General features: G+C 41.4%; 1 protein-coding gene across 1 annotated transcript in view; it reads right to left on the bottom strand.

The window, feature by feature from the left end:
* Positions 1-17,603, bottom strand: part of LOC144522498 (neural-cadherin-like) — a 95,382-nt gene that overhangs the window by 27,461 nt on the left and 50,318 nt on the right. Inside the window, exons 7-18 of the mRNA XM_078257613.1 lie at positions 17,442-17,584; positions 15,775-15,947; positions 13,861-14,029; positions 12,863-13,033; positions 12,313-12,485; positions 8,396-8,563; positions 6,856-7,105; positions 5,936-6,063; positions 5,565-5,751; positions 3,685-3,828; positions 2,016-2,299; positions 54-1,662 (exon numbers count right to left, since the gene is read on the bottom strand). Coding sequence (XP_078113739.1) covers positions 54-1,662; positions 2,016-2,299; positions 3,685-3,828; positions 5,565-5,751; positions 5,936-6,063; positions 6,856-7,105; positions 8,396-8,563; positions 12,313-12,485; positions 12,863-13,033; positions 13,861-14,029; positions 15,775-15,947; positions 17,442-17,584 — 3,599 coding nt within the window. The remainder of the gene's footprint in view (positions 1-53; positions 1,663-2,015; positions 2,300-3,684; positions 3,829-5,564; positions 5,752-5,935; positions 6,064-6,855; positions 7,106-8,395; positions 8,564-12,312; positions 12,486-12,862; positions 13,034-13,860; positions 14,030-15,774; positions 15,948-17,441; positions 17,585-17,603) is intronic.

Here is a 17,603-nt window from a genome sequence, read left to right as displayed (position 1 = left end):
TGCAGCGAAAGCAAAGGCCAAGAGAATGCAATGAGGGAAAGCGAGCAACTCACCCTTGCGGCTGTGCACATAGACATCTTTCTCTCCTGCCTGATGGGCGTTATCATTCTGGTCACCAATGGTGATGGTGAGCGTGTTTGTGGCCGTCATTGGTGGATCACCGCTGTCAATCATAATCACCGGCAAGTGGAACTCGCTCTGCCTTTCCCTGTCGAATCTGCGCAGGGCAGTGAGCGTGGCCGAGCCGTTCCCGTAATCCTGCAGGTGGAAGTCGATAGAGTAAAGTGAGGGCAGGGAGAGAAAGAAAGGAGGCCCGTGCTCTGGGGAGTCTCTGTCCACAACATGAAGCAGAGTTGAGCTCCTGTTGAGCCAGACCACTTGAGGTGCTGGACTGTTCTCCCACAGCACAGGAGTGTAGGCTGTCTCCAGCTCAGGCCCGTTGTCATTCATGTCTAGCAGCGGCAAGTGGACCGTGACACTGCCAGTCAGTGCCGGGGTACCCCGGTCTGTTGCCATGACAACCAGCTCATAACCCGCCACTGTTTCCCTATCCAATGGCCTGGCAACTGTGACCACACCGGCTCGGCTGACTGTAAAATGTCCGTATGGGTCAGACTGAGGGAGAATGCTGTACAAAATGTCCCCATTCAGGCCTGAGTCGGAGTCAGTGGCTGCGACCTGAATGATGCTGGTTCCAACAGTTACGTCCTCAGGCAAAGGTGAGAGCAGGTGGGAGCTCGGAGTGAACATGGGAGTATTGTCATTCTCATCCTCCACTAGAACCTGACAGTGGATGACGCTGGAGAAGTCAGAGTCCTCCACCTTGATGGTAAGGTTAAACCGCTGCTCCCCTGCCTTCTCAAAGTCCAGCTTTTTCTTCAGTCTCAGAGTGCCCGTCTGCTCCAGTCTGTGGCTGACCATGTAGAATCGTTGCTCTGCGTCTCCTGCCATGACACTGAACGCCAGCTGTCCATACATGCCAGCGTCAGGGTCCACAGCGCTCAGCTCCAGGATAGGAGCATCTTCATTAGTGCTCTCAGGGACACGAGAGCCACAACGGTCCTCTTTAAACTTTGGCACATGGTCGTTGATGTCTGTTACCACTATGGTGGCTGTAGCTGTACCCGTCATACCCCCGCCGTCCCGGGCCTCCACTACCAGCCGGTGGCTGTCAGCAAACTCCCGGTCCAGACCCTCTGCTGCCACAGATATAGTGCCGGTGCTGGAATCAATAGTAAAAAGGTCAGAATTGTTTGCACTTTGCACATTCTCACTAATCCGGTATGTGAGAATTGCGTTCTGGCCTACGGCGGCATCGTCGCGGTCTACCGCTGTCATTTCCACAACAAACGTTCCAGGAGGGGAGTTCTCCCCCACGCTGCTGTAGCAATTATCAGGCGCACACGTGAAGGCTGGGGCATTGTCATTGATGTCCCACACGTTGATAATAACGTCCGTAAAGCCGGTAAGTCCCTCGCCCTCTTCGTCCGTTGCCATGACAACAAAGCGCCACACAGCACGCTCCTCTCGGTCTACGGTGCGCTGGGCATACATCTCCCCTGTGATGTCGTTGATCATGAAGTGTGACTCTGCCCCTTGGCCATGAATGGAATACCGTATGGCGCCCTGGTCTGCATCTTTGTCTGGGTCAGTAGCTGTCACCTGCAGAGATAAAGACAACTTCTTAAGAAAATGATATTCATTCATCCAGTCAAACGCAAATTGCTACTTCCTCTTATCTCTTTTCAGCCGTCACCCAAGTCTTCTTTGCTTTTGGATTTTTTTAGACAGCTAATTTAAGTGTTTGCACTTTTTCCTGACCACCTAAATCAAAGCAAAAGGCTTTGATCAGGCATTTCCTCAGAGTGGATCTGACAGCCTTACTGCTGAATTTGCCCACCCTAGATACACTTTTCATTTTCTAACTTAGTGGAATGAGGTACACTGAAAGACCGGTTGTCAAGATAATTACAGATTTAAGGATAACAGTGTAAAACCTCATCTCAGCCTCTCACCTGTAGTACAAACACAGGGGACCCATCAAGCTCCTCTGTGACAGAGCCATAGTACTCATTCATGGAGAACACTGGCGCCTCGTCGTTCTTATTAACCACAGTCACCACCACGGCCGCGTAGTCTTCCCACTTCCCGTCGGAGGCGAGGACCAGTAGCTTGTATCTCTTCTGCTGTTCATAGTCCAGTGGCTGTGCAATAAAGATGGTCCCCACCTCTGGCTCAATGTCAAAAACACCACCTTTGTTGCCAGAGGTAATCTGGTAGCGCAGCTTGGCATTGGCTCCTGTGGCGGGAATTACAAAATGCATGATTGGGAATGCGAAATCACTGTCCCGATTCTGCATATAAACTGTTTTATAATAAGCTAAAGTAATCTAAAGGTGAACTATACATGTAGCAACATCTTAAGAAGGTAGTAGACTGCTACTACTACTACTGCTAAATAATTAACATTGTGCCTTTTCTTACTTTAAGCAGAAGCACTATCATTCTAGCAATAACCCAACGGCGAAACCACAAGAGTATTACACCTCAATTCCTCCGAGACCTGAGCATTAGTAGATTTTCATGTATCCCTTTCTTGTTTTTATTACTTAATTAAATGGAAACTTTGTTCCTCGTCTCCTCGGCTTCAATCAGATATTAATTTAAAAAAGAGTGCCGAAAAAAGTAAAAGGGAGCCTGAGAGTAAAAAGCAGAATATAGTAATGCACTTTGATAGTGCCCTCTAGGGAATGGTTTGGAGGCCCGACAGAGGGTGGGGGGATGTAGTTTAGTAAAGAAGAAGTCAATATATGAACGTATCTAGTGTGTCTCCATGGAGACCATCCAGTCTGCCAGGTTTAACATTGGAATAGATAAGATAATCTCCTGGAATGAACAGTCTTCGTTTTCAATCATCCTGTTGGGTTAAAGTAGCTGAAATTCCATGTAAATACACTAATCTGCACTATTAACACAACCCCAGCTGACAAAGTTCTCCCTGCCTCCCACAGGGATCTGGCAGGCTTACAGCAGTCGAGCCCAGGGTGTTAGTTTTTAAACAAGACAGATTGAGCGGAGCCTCTCAGACACAAGTGCAACAGGATTGCAACTTTAATGTCGGGGGTTGGCGTTATTCCACCGCTATTCATCATTAGTGCTGCAGCCCAGCCTAAGCTACACCCCCGCTCGCCATAAATACTTGATTAACGGACCTAAACATGTCTGATAAAGGGATCTTAGGCTACTGCTGTATGGAGGATAAGCAACTGCTTTATTGGTTAAATCCCGCCCACCTACTGTGTGGGAGCGTGTCACTCTTTTTGGAACATATGTGTAACAGTGCATTACCAAGCACTCAAATGACTACTGCTTAATCTAGCACACCACATGATTTCAGCAGAGCTCAGGTCGGATTGGGAAAGACTGCCTACAGGGTCACTGTGCATTCTGGTACAAATGCAGGCCATTTTGGAAAATGGTGCGTACTTGGCACATAACTCAGCACTGGAAAACTGACTGATAGTTTTTTGAAGAGAGAGAAAAATAAAGAAAGTGCAGAGCGTTTCACAAAATAACATTTGTATAAGTTCTGGTTGGCTTGCTTCTTTAACCTTTAGTTATCGTAATTGGAATCTGTAAAATCTCCTTCGGACCTCCCTCAGTCTGCTGCCTCGTCAAGCATACCTTCATCCTCGTCATTAGCACCAACAGTGACAACAGCCAGGCCCACATCTGCATTCTCATCGACACCCACTTCATACAGTCGCTGAGCAAAGACTGGTTTGTTGTCGTTGACGTCGCTGATGAAAACCCTCACATACGCTGTGTCTGCAAGAATGACAGAATGGCAGAAGATTAAAAGGCGCACGCGCGCACGCACGCGCACACACGCACACACACTCCATCTGTTCATTGATTCTACAATTCATTGTCACTGTTTAGTGGGGAAGAGGCACTTAACCGAACGCAATGTGCCTCATTGACACGGAAATCAGAAAAACATTACTCCTAAATATGTGGCGTAAATTGCATAAATTATTCATTTTGTCAAGAGTTTATTGTTTTTACAGGGGTAACAGTTTTAAACAGAAGGAATAACAGTAATGGGGCCAAAACATATTCAACAAGCTGCTTTTGTTGTAGAGAATAGATAAAGAACCTCTCTACTGGGAAGGTTAAATATTTATAAGATGACAAGTCTTATCGCTGCCCTCCTCATTACGCTGTTTATTTCTTTAGTTAGAAAGAGTAAATTATCTACTCACAGAACACATGGGTGACATGTTAATTTGCAGCTGCTGCAGTAAGAGATGATGGTGGTTGAAGGTAGCTCTATTTTCTCAGCTTGTTTTTACATTTCCCTCCTACTCATGGTGTATCCCAGAGGTGACGCAGCGAGACAGGTAATGTTTGCAAAGGAGATGAGCCCTTCTGGATGTCGGAGATTCATCGCCCAAGACGCAGCTAAGGCTCATTGCAAATGCTAAGCAGCCCTGGCAACTCTGGTGGGAAGGCTTTACTGCTTCAAAACATCACCCTTTACCCCTAATACCCCCTTCGCAAACATTTGCAAAAGACCCACTTCTGAATAAAAACGTCATATTACGTCACTCTAGATACTGGCTAACTGCCAAAATGTCACGAAGAGAACATGGTAAAAAATTATAATAATAAAACACAGGCCACGCTGGTTAAATATTGAGCAAAGAAAATTAAAAACAGGGAGAAAAACAACAAAAAACTAAAAAAGAGCGCCAAGAAATCTCTGAAAGTTTTTCACATGGAAGAAAGTGAGGCTGTTTGGTCATGGCAATGGACTAAATCAAATTAAGATTCAGTTTTCAAATCCCAAGGTGTAAATGAATGTATTGTCATGTCAATGCAGTCTGTTCAAAACACAGATGACGGACTCCTCATAGTTTTCAGTATTACCCTGTAGGCTTGTAGGGAAAGAACAATACTGCTTAACTCTGCCAACTCACATAGTTTCTTAGAAATCCCAACAACTTGTGTGACTAAAAAGAGTTGGGATACACTAAAACTGAAGTAACTACTAACATATTATTTGCATATAAATCACCGTTTCTGGAATAGTTAGACATTTTTTGGAAATATGTTTATTCACTTTCTTATAAAGATTGATACCATTCTGATGTCCGTACAGTAAATATGAAGCGACAGCCAGCAGGCTAACTAATGCTAGGCTACACTAGTAGCAGAGCTAATGCTAAGCTACGGTTACGTTCTGGACTATTTTCTGGCCAGGTATAGTGACAGGTTTGTGTACGGATTGAACAAACAAAATATAACATGTTAATTTGTGAGCTTTGGAGGTGATTTTTCTACCTTCTGACAGAGCCAGACGAGCTGTTTTCACATGATTCCTGTCTTTGTGCTAAGCTAAGCGAACCATACAGAAATGTGAGATGTAAATCTTCTTCAAATTGGTGTATTTCCCAAAATGTCAAACTATTCTTTTACGAAGCAAAATATGAACTCATGAGCAGTTTTTTTGCTCGCTGAAAAAGTCTAATGTCATCATTAAAATCATCACAATTTCTAACCCGAGTTGGGCTGTTTGTTCTTGCCAGGTCGCGCTGATTCCTGGCCATCTTCTGACTGAACTTCCAGCAAATAGGAGCTACGGGCCTCACGATCAAACACAGCTTCTGTGAAGATGATCCCGAGTTTTGGGTCTATGCGGAACAGATGATGGTCGCCACTGCTGTCACTCAGCAGAGAGTAAGTGATCTGTAGAGCACAGGGAATTTGAAAATTAAGCCACGGTATTCTTTCAAGCAATAACCTGCAGAAATAGCAGAAAATAAAGGCTTTGTAGCTGAAAATGTCAGGAGGTCTCTATCATATTCCCAGAGTCTGTACTGTCACTGTCAGTCACTCACCTGCGAGTAGGTATAAATAGATAAGCACAAACCTCTCCATTAAGACCCAGGTCTTTGTCATGGGCAGACACTTGGAGAACCAAAGTCCCTATCTGGGCCCCTTCTGTTACTGAGGCCTCATAGATGGAGGAGGTGAAAAACGGAACGTTGTCATTCACATCTTAGGAGAGAAGAGAGGTTTAGTAGCAAATTGATAATGTGTTTGTTTACAGATAGTAATTAAGTAATACATTCTCTAGCATCCAAAGCTGTTGCTTCTGTAACTGCACACAACGATTTTTTTTTTAAGATTATTTTTACGGGCATTTCCGCCTTTAATGATAGGACAGCTCAGACATGAAAGGAGAAGAGAGAGGGGGAAGACATGCAGGAAACCGTCACAGGTCGGACTCGAACCCTGGACCTTCTGCGTCGAGGAATTAACCTCAATATATGTGTGCCTGCTCTAACAACTGAGCTAACCGGCCACACACATTAAAGATTTAGAGATTTGATTCCCTGAAGAAAAGAAAAAAAAAAAAACACACGAGTGCAACGCTGTTTATTGCAGCTGCCGACTTGACCATTGTGGATGTTGGACTTCTTCACACGCAGAGAAACTCCACATTATACTTAACAGCTAAAACATAATCAAATCATCCTTTGGCTGCATGTTTGTCAAACCTCAGACAAATATAAATACATCTGGTAGTTATATATAGCATATTATATATATATATATATATATATATATATATTTTTTTTTTTTGTTAGGTATTGACATCTCTATGCAGCAGTTAAATATCACACGCTACACTTAATTAAATACTAAATGAAAGTTGTAAAAGACAATTAAATCTAAACATACAGTTGAAGAATATTTATAAAACAAATGAAACAACAAAGTCTGACTGATCTCACTTTAATATCAAAGAGCAAAGTGAGAACGAAGTGAGAAAAGTACAAATCCCACCTGTAATATTGACATAAACTGTAGTGAAAGCTGCAAGAGGCACCGCGGCCACGTTCTGTGCTCGAACCCGGAGAGAGAAGACGGGTGTGGTCTCGTAGTCCAGCGGCTCGGACACGAGAATGGACGTAGAGCCGTCTTCGCGGTTGGGGGAGAGGTAGAAACGAACTGGCATGTTGGTTTCGGGGACCATCCCATCCTCCAGGTTATAGGTCACCCTCGGGTCACCCAGCTGAGAGGTCGCCTTAATTGTCTGAATAGGAAGAGAAGTTGGATTATAATTTTGCCTGGCTGAAAGCCTGGCTCTTAATTAAAGTTTGTGTAGAAAGCAGAAAACAACCCTGAGCTGAGCAAATGGTGTTTCCTAGATTAAGCCTGTGTGGTTGACCTTCAACTCGAAACGTCAGCTTTAAAGGATCAGTTCAACATTTTTGGGAAAATGCGCTTACTTGATTTCTTGCTATAAGTGAGATGAGAAGAATGATACCACTCCACGAGATAGCAGGAGATATAGTAGTTGGCCTAGCTTAACATAAAGACTGAAAGTACCGGAAAAACAGGTAGCCTGGCTCTGTCCAAATGTAACAAAAAAATCTGCCTACCATCTATGGAGACTCAAGTTGTTGCCTAGTAATCTCACAGTTACGACAAGAAATAGTTACCGCTACAGCACAGAAGCAAAGGGAACATAACGTGTTAATTAGTAGCTTGACTTAGCTTTAGCAAGTAGGTGTATGTTTTTAATTTTGAACACAGCCATGCTAGCTGTTTCCCACTGCTTCCAGTCTTTATGCTAGCCATGCTAATCGTCTCTTGGCTTTAGCTTCATGTTTAATTCTCAACTGCTTTGAGCTGCTAACCCACTAAAAATGTTTTATTCTGGGCTTGTTGCAGGAATTGTTTCACATTTTGGAAAATGTGCTCGTTCGCTTTCCTGCCGAGAATTTGATGACGCCACGCTAGACTAGACTAGGCAACATTTGTTAACATGTGACAATTATTATTTAGAACAAGGTCAGACTGTATTTGTGGTTTGTATTCTGAAAGAAGCATAGGTTATGTCAAATATGAATCACAATTAGTGTGATGATTGATTATCCGAGTAGGAAATAGAGTAGGATGAGAGTCACACCTATTGTCTGAGCCCTGAAATAACCTCATGTCAAAGTGATCCCCTTGTGAGACCTTGATAAAAAAAATAAAAAAAAGAAGGGATTTGTGTGTTCTCCACATTGACAGCTATATATTTCTCACATCAAAGGAGAAGTTTTGAATGGATTTAATAAGCCTGAAGTCATAAAACTTGCTTTGCACCTGCGATATAACGTCAGCTTTCTCCTACCGCATCAAACAAAAACACGTTTATAGATTTTCAGCACACTGACAAGCCTTCAAAGACATGTATCCAGCGGAGTAAGCAAATAAACATTCAGCTGATTCAATTATAGCAACTCAAAATGGCAAGAGAAAGAGGAACCAGCTTAACAACCTACAGTATGTGCTAAAATAAACAATGTTTCTCCGATTGTGTTGTTACACATACCACTATCGGTGTGTCCCTGGCGGTGTTTTCAGGGATGACGACACTGTAGCTGTCCTTCTCCCACTGTGGAGGCTGGTTCTTCACGTTGGTGATGGTGACTGCCAGCTCCACAGAAGTGTTTTGGTTTCCCCCGTCGGTAGCTATGATGTCCCGCGTGATATAGGTTCTCTGTAACAGTTCAGTCACTAAAATTATCCTCATGGCATTTAGAGCTGAAACAATTAACAATTAGCTGATAAAGAAGTAGACGATTAACAGAAAATTGCTAAGCAACTATTTGATGAACTATCAAATGATACGCAGCTCCAACTGACTGACCCTGCCAAAACACAAACTCATCTCCTATGACAACACAGCCGATGTGTAAAATATACAGTGTGGAATAATGTAATAACTATAAATAAAAGTAATACAATCCAATAGCTCTTAAATCCTCTTGCTATTGTAACCGAGCGTTTCTTATATTGTCTAGACTCACTGTTTGACTCTAAAATGAAGACACAGGCTTCCAATGCCAGAACCAAGACGGCACTGCACGTCTCACTTTATTCTTTTTTTCAACACAGTCAAACATCAGAAAGTACAACCCTTTCTCCACTTCCCTTTTTCCCTTAAAAATAAAAACTCTATATTTACTACAACTTCCTCCTAAGCCTCAACTGAGAGGTTACACAATAAAATACCTTACACTATAATCTGAGTAGCATGGCTGTGTCTTCAGCTTGCTCTGCAGCAGTGGGCCCATTGAAACTGGCCAGTGACAGCAGAGAGCAGCAATAACCACTAAAGATTAGGGCTGCACCATATGAGGAAAATATGCAATATGCGATAACACTGTTATTTGCGATAAACAAACAAATAATAAAGTGTACTCAGTTCTGCCTTACTGCTGCTTTCAGACGTCTGCTAAAATACTGAAAATTGCTTGTTAAATAAAAAAAACATTTTTTTGAACATTGAATTGAACATAAAAAGCACCATTAAAAAATAGACAGTTATGCCTACATTTCAAAGTCTAGTTTTCTACTGATAAACTCCTTTAACTAACTAAAAAAATAGCTAAGTGTCTTGTCTTGTATGTATTAATTTATAAAATGCAGCACAAAAACTCCTCTACTTTTGTAACAAGCTATAATTTGAACCATTAGGAAATAAGGGGTAAATCTGACTAACTGTATTTCATCAGAGTGGACACAGCAGGGGAAGCTGACATTTTACTTAAGAGGTCATTAGAGTATTTTATTCTGTTTATCTAAATTACACAATGTGTAACATCAACAATACACTTCTACCAGAGTGAGAGAAAAAAAACTCTAATTCTCTAAAGGGCCTCTTTTTTTGCCCAGACAAGGACATTTCATTCTAACCACTTACATAAAAGATAATGCGAGTCATAGTTATACCATTTTGTTAATAAAAAAACTGCTCAAATAATAATTCAACTGTTAAGATGTAACATTTTAACATATAACATTTTTCTATCAATGCAAAACGTGGCATAGTGACTCTATTGTGCTGCAGATAAAAAGAAATTTCACTTAACTATAGAAATTCCATTTCCTATTTCGGGGACAATCCAATTAGTATTTGCGAACATGTACAACCTTTTTCCAAAACTTGATACCAGAGAACAAAGATTGTAATCTGTGATTGTTAATGTGGACCCAGCAGCTGCTGCTTTTACAATAAATGAATCACTGACTTTGTGGTGACATCCAACCAAGGTTTCAAATTTAATTTGCAGTAATAGTGTCAGATCTGAACCAGAAAATATCCATACAATAGTCTGGACACGGTCACAGCAACCTTTGCCATCTTCTCCACTTAATTCCACTTAATTATCTGCAGAGCTTTACTGTACAGTACGTTGAGGCTGGCTCTGGCTGTACTGTCTTAGGACCTAGGAATATCCACTGTTGTTCAATGCTCCTTTATATTTCACTGAAGTGAATTGGGAACTGTGCTGCACACTTTACTGTGAAGTTTGGTGCCAAGATTTGGCCTTAATACTTATTCACTTATCAGAAACCATTAGGGGTGGGAAAAATGTTGATTCTTAGATGCATCGTGATTCTCTCTAGAACGATTTGATTCTCGATTCTGATAAGTTAATAATCGATTTTTTAATGTGTTGATTTTTATTTAAAAGTTACTGTCTCCAGACAAGTACAAATCAGAAAACAGAGTGACTGAAAGAGGATGGGATAATGGACAACAACTTAGAGTTTAGGCAAGAGTGCGGAAAAAAAATAAAATAAAATAAAATAAAATTTTGTATATATATATATATATATATATATATATATATATATATATATATATATATATATATATATATATATATACACATGATGATCTAAGACATACATAAAATAATTAGGCAAAACACATGTAGGCAGGTCATCTACTTTATCACATTACATCTGACCACCTCGTTTCATGTTCTAAGAAGCCAATTACCCACCTTTAAACATGACTGAGCCTCTGACATGAAGATTACTGTGAGAGAAGGTGACTTTCACAAGCACGTTTAAGGCTTAAGCATGGAATGACTACAAAACAAAAACCTCAGTAGACAAAACATTGTGTGTGACAAATACTGTATATGTCAAAATCTAAGCTTCGTCTAGCTGCTTTGTCTAGGAAGTGATTAGCAAGATTTATATGTATATGTTTAAAAATCACACATGGAAATGTACATAAAAAAAAATGGTTGCATCGAGATGCAGCGATAATCGGTGAGGTGCCATTTGATTCCCACCCCTAGAAACCATGATGACAAAATCAAAACAGAACAATGTCTCAAACCAGCTGAGACATTTAACATTTAATTAAGTGCTTTTACAATCTTAGTTACAGGGGGGAAAAAACATTGGTGGTTAATTTAAATAGCTTCTGAAACCACTTTTTTTTTAATTATGCAGCTTGGTTAACCGAGGTTCTTGGCTTAACACTTTCAATTTTGCATGCATTTCCAGAGACTTCTACCACCACCGCGCTAAAAAGAATGTTAAATAATAAACGGCTCTATAGTGCTATAGCAAGTATCGAGCCAAAGAACAACTCTTACATTTGAATAAGTGAAAGAGGAAAACAGGAAGAAGAGCGCTGATAGGCTACAGAAAACATGACAATCTACATAACATCAATCAAAAATGTAAAACATTTGTCACAATCACTGACACTCTGACACGGTCATCAATAAGGTAGCAAACCAGTAAAGGCCAACTTGCTAAACCAAGCTAGCTTTCATATTGGAAACAAGAATTCACATGACTACAATTATTCACCTTTTTAAAAAGAACTGTGGAGGTGATCATGCTTTTTAAGTTAAATCACATGCATAATCTTTCAGCCTCCAAAGTGTTTCAGTTAATATCAACGAGAGATGAGAAAGCCTTGAATCTCTTCTATCAAAGCCAGAGTATTTAAGATGGACAAAGTGTCTTGGTTTGTTATAATTAGCTTCTTAAAAACCTGTGCAACACACTTAAAAAAACAGCATATTGTTTTTGACAGCTACTGCTACGGGTTATTGTTTATTAACAGTGCAATAGACAGAATTGTAGTCATCAAATATAACCACAGGAATCCCAAGCTGTTAAAATCTATTTTTAATAATTTGTTTAGCCTGAATGAGTCTCCCTCCATCTTCTTTCTCTGTGGTCTTTCCACATGCAGCACCTCTGGGAGTACACATACCCCAGATTATGTATGTGACAGAGGCACTTTGAGGTGGCTTATTCATTAACTTTGTTGACACAGACCCATGGGCTAATACAGACTCTGTGTGTGTGTGTGTGTGTGTGTGTGTGTGTGTGTGTGTGTGTGTGTGTGTGTGTGTGTGTGTGTGTGTGTGTGTGTGTGTGTGTGTGTGTGCTGGCTGACAGAGAGCCTGCTAATAACTGCTGACTGACCTGTGATATGGGTTGGTTAACGTAGACCCATCCAGTGACAGGGTTAACCCGCAGGTACTCAGGCTGCTCCAGGGACATGGAGTAAGTGATAGCTGCATTAGTTCCAAAGTCGTCATCGTGAGCTGCCACGCGAAGGAAACTGGTCCCGACCAAAGTGTCTTCTCTCAGAAAGTCTGCAGGGGATAGTAATAATGCATGTGCAGTGCACTCAGTTTGCTGGTCAAAGATTAGAAATGTATGAGGCTGATGGTAAAGGTCAAGCATGAGAGGTAATAGACATTACTTATTATGCAAAACTTATGATTTAGGTTATTACCAGGGTATTTTTTTATGTTTATTTACAAAACCCAATATAGATATAGATATGTGGAATGGGCTAGACCAGGTGCTTAAACATTGTACAAACATAACAAAGTTTAAAAAGCTAAGTATATACTGTATGTGTATATGTATTTTTAGTTTAGCATTTTTAAGGTCATAGTTATGCTTCTGCTTTAACAATACAGAATTTTGTTAGTTGTACCAGCATGTATCATTTTTTATGACTTACACTCATAGCGCAAATTCTCAAACTTGGGGCTATTATCATTCTGGTCCAGTATTTGGATGGTGAGCTGACAGATGCCGATGAGCGGCTCCTCTGCCCAATCAGTGGCCGTTACTGTAATTGAGTACTCTCTCTGCCGCTCCCTGTCGAACCGCCTGGCTGTCGCAATGACTCCTGTGAATACAGAACAAAAACCCCAAACCCCACCCAAACACACACACATGAATACAGATATATTCATCCACCCATTCAGCAATTCCCCAATTCACCCATCAATGCATGCATCCATCCATCAATTCATCTTACTGTCTATCTATCTATCTAACCATCCACCCAAACAAGTAAACAATTACACATTTCGAGCATCCTTTTCAAGTGCAGTGACTTCGTAATTAAATCTTGAGATGAAGAAAATCGAGCAGAAGCCTTAAAGAAAATGACTGACAGAACAACGTGACTCCACGTGTCAGGACTCCACAACAGCTCCAAGTCTTTCCCCTTCATTATGTAGAGTCAATTTTTAGCACACCAAGCTTAACCAGGTTAACAATAGAACCACCATAGCCCACACCATTTAAAGCGACTACTTTTCTGTAACTGTGTAACGTTCCATCTGATGATCATAAATGACCTGTAACAGGAAACGAGACTAACAGCGAAAAGAACGCTATTTTTATATAGTTATTATTAGTGCCTCTCAATTACTTAACTTAAAACAGCATCAGATAGAACCAAAGAGATGTGTTTATTCATGAAAAACTACGAATATATATTGTGTGTGGTTTCAAGTCGTTAGATAAGCTGGCTGTGTATAATGTGTGGGGGAGCTGCATGTGTTTTTTTCTCTCCATTTCCTCTCCTCTGAAATCATAGTTCAACTTGACTGTTACATTTAAGATGTCAATTACCATTCAAATGCAGCACTGTCTATGTACAGTAAACTCTATGCTCTAATACTGTAGGTCTAATTGAGACCTACTTGCAATCCACGACTGCTCTACCTGTGTCTGGATGAATTCTGAAGGCAGGCATGGCACTGTCTCTGTGCATTAAGCCATATTTGACTTTTCCATTTGCTCCCTCATCTGCATCCACTGCATGCACTTGCAACACAAAAGTCCCCGTTGGCTGGTTCTCCAGCACTGAAGCCTGCTCACGATATTGCTGGCACTAAAATAGAGAGGGAGGAGAGAATAAGAGACACACAAATACAAAAAAAACAATTCACATACATATGAGATTAGATAGTGATAATATGTTACGTTAATGAGAGTACAAGGATCAAAGAAAACAAACTCATTAAGTGGAAGGCCACTACGCACCCATAGGGAGATACTGTGCATGAAAAACAATACAGAAGTTAATAGATACAGTAGCCCACATCTATGAAAAATAAAAAACACTTGAGCTGATTTCTCTTGAAGAGCCAGCAGTGAACAGCTTTGTCTAAACCAGGAATTCAGTCCATTCCCCCTAATGAACATATGCCCCAGATAAAGAGCTACTCTCTGGAGTCTTTCTTTTTTGAAATCATATATACATGCTAGCTATTCTTTCAACAGAATGACCATGAAAAATAAAGAAAAAGAAAAGGCAAGGAGGAGCGTGAGCGAAACAGAGGGAGGGAGATGGATCAAAGGAAGTGAGCGAGTGATAGAAAGAAGAATAATGCACGGGTTCATGGGACGTGATGGCACAGACAGTAAGGCCTGTAGGTACCTGTTCATAAAAATCACATAATATCAAACATAAGGTCATTCCAGCCCAGATGGTCCTGGGCGTAACTTGATATTTAGACACAAGTTGCCAAGACTTCAAGCCCACCCGAAAGACCTCAGGTGCTCCAGCCCTGCCTTCTGCCGAAGTTCAAGTCATTCCTAATTACGGAGGAAGTTAATTAAACAGGTGTAGTATATTGTGATGATATTGCAGTTTTTTTCATAAATTAATTGAAATCCCAATGGAGCGCCTGAAGATAGAGCGGGTGTGCAAGCTAATCAGAACTCATGGGAAAACAGAGTGGAGAGAGACTGAGGCCAGGGAAATGAGAACGCCAGGGCAAAAAATAAAAGCTGGAGAGTGGAATGAGGCGAGGGAGGAAGGAGTGATAGACAGAGAATAACTTAAGTGCACGGAGAGGATGATACAGACAGGGAGGTGAGAGAAGAATGTAACAATGTTGTGCAGGCACATTCTTTGAATTGAGGCAAAACATCTGACTGTCGGCTATTAAGAAGGGTTCAGGTTGACAGCCACAACAACAGCAAAGGCAACACAAATATTGGAGGAATTGTTCAACATTTTGGAAAATATGCTTTATTTGCTTTCTTGCTGAGAGTTAGATGATTGATACCACACTATGTAGATGCAGCCAGCAGCAGGTTAGCTTTGCTTAGCATAAAGACTGAAAACAGCTAGCCTGGCTCTGTCCAAAAGTAATCCGCCAGTCACTTCCTAGGCCAATAGTTGCCTAGCAACAGGTCACAGCAAACAAATAGTACAGACAATAACACTTGCAATGTAAGGATATGTTTAGTAAGTGAAATTTCGAGGTGTTGATGGGCAGATTTTGTCACCTTTAGAGAGAACCAAGCTAACGGTTTCCTCCTGTTTCCAGTATTTTCTGCTAAACTAAGCTAAGCTAAGCTAAGCTAAACTAAGTGGCTGCTGGTGACAGTTTCATATTTATCATACAGACATGAGAGTAGAAAGCAAGAAAGCTAAGAAAGCCAATACGTGTATTTCCAAAAATGTTGAACTATTTCCCTATTTTTTTCAGCCCCTTGTCGCATTCTCATAATTGTGGCCATTCTGACTCTGGCTCATGCTAACTTTGCACACCTGAGTTGACAATTTATGAGAATAAGACCCAGGTCGAAAAGTACCAGAGTTTCCCTTAAGAAAAAGATCCTCACCTCCTCAAATACAGGTTTGTTGTTGTTTACATCATCAACTCCAACGATGACTCGTGCGGTGGAGAAGAGAGGGTGTGGCCCGCCAGATGCATTGTCATCCGTGGCCGTTACATTCAGGACGTACTCCAGGCCTTGAAGCTTGGGCAGAGGGGTGGAGCGGAGACGAATCAACCCTACAAAGACCACAGGCCTATTACATGAGACATTATAAAACATGGTCCCTCCTAACACATTAAGTACAACCATTTAAGCAGCTTAAGTCATTAAGCAGGATGTTATTGCCACTGTGGCCTTGCATGGTGAAGGATGTGCTATCAATAAAAACACAGCAGAAGACGCATACTGCATGTTGTTGCTCTAGAAATCGGGGGTGAGATAGCGAGTGTTGGAAATGCACCTCAGAAGTCCACAGAAAGGTAAAAATCTGATATGCAGACTAAATCCAGAAACCAATTTCACAGTGGTGATTTTGTCATATTTCTAATCTAATAATTGCATGCTCTCGCCTATAGATGCCCATCCAGCTCACGCACTTGAGCGAAAACATAAAGTAGTGAGTGACTCTGGTTAGAAGTTAACCAGGCTCAGCAGATGCCTATTAGCTGTTACTCTCCCCCCCCCCTGCCCCCCTTGTCTGCAGTCAAGTCAAGATAAAAGGTGGGATAAAAGATGCTGCATCTGAGTCAACATCTTTCTCGTCACAATACAAAAACTTCAGAGGTTGCAGGATGAACACGCCGCCTGTAATGTGGGGGAAACTCATTGAAGTGAGAGCGTCGGGAGATTTTGTATTCTCTTGTTGTGTTTCTATTCATCTCTTTCAATGCTCTTGATTAAAGACAACACAGCATGCTGATACACACAGATGTGAGTGTCTTGCTTTCCTCTCTCCCAATTTACTTGTGATCCTGGTTGCCCACAGAGCAAAAAGGGCTCTAGCTCTTAATGACAATGCGTGACGTTGACAGCATTGCACCACTACATTAAAATAAGTGAAGTGTGGGATGTACACGGTAATTCTCCCGCTTTAAATGTCAACCTTGTTTGCAAATGCGACATGAGCTCCAGCAGCTATTCAATGAGCCAGCACTCTTCATAGATACAGTAAGTGGGAAGCCGTATAGTGGTTTTCCTGCACCCAAAGGATACCAGCCCTAGCATTTTCTTGCTCTGAGGATACACAGAAAGGGAGGAGAGGAGCAATATAAAAAGATGACAAAAAAGAAAGAGAAGCTGACAGAGCGCAGCCTGAAGATTGTGAGCTATGATAGAGCAGTTGTTGTGAAATTGAATTGAAAGGGTTGGGTGACAAATGTCACAGTGATTGCCACTGGTTTCGGATCAAAGGACAAATAAAAAAAGATAAACTGTGTAGTCATCAATGCCACAAAGCTCAGAAACTTCCTTTCCAGAAAAGAAAAGAAAAAACAAGAGTGAAAAGGCCCCAATAATAGAAAGATGGGCACTCGTATTGAAATTACAGCTTGCAATATCAACTTTCAATATCTTTCTGCATTGACTTTGAAGGTAGAGGGCGTTCATTGCACACCACTGTAACGGGAACATATTGGAGAAAATTGAATGTGTGATTTCACAGAAAGCCTGTCAATTAGAGTGAAACCTGCAAATGTGAAGCCCAACCCGGAAAATTAAGTATGACGTATCACCTTTCTGGCTGTCAATGACGAAGTTTCCTTCCTCATTTCCTGCTGTTATGGAGTAGATTATACCATCGCCATCTGGGTCTTTGGCCAGAACTGTGGCGACGAGGGTGTTGGGCCCCGCGTCCTCGGAAACAAACGTTCGATATCTAAAGTGCAGGAATACAC

This window comes from Sander vitreus, chromosome 8, assembly GCF_031162955.1.
Source record: "Sander vitreus isolate 19-12246 chromosome 8, sanVit1, whole genome shotgun sequence".
Classification (NCBI taxonomy): domain Eukaryota; kingdom Metazoa; phylum Chordata; class Actinopteri; order Perciformes; family Percidae; genus Sander; species Sander vitreus.
Note: the sequence above shows the minus strand (reverse complement) of the source record. Positions and strands in the feature narration are given on the sequence as shown.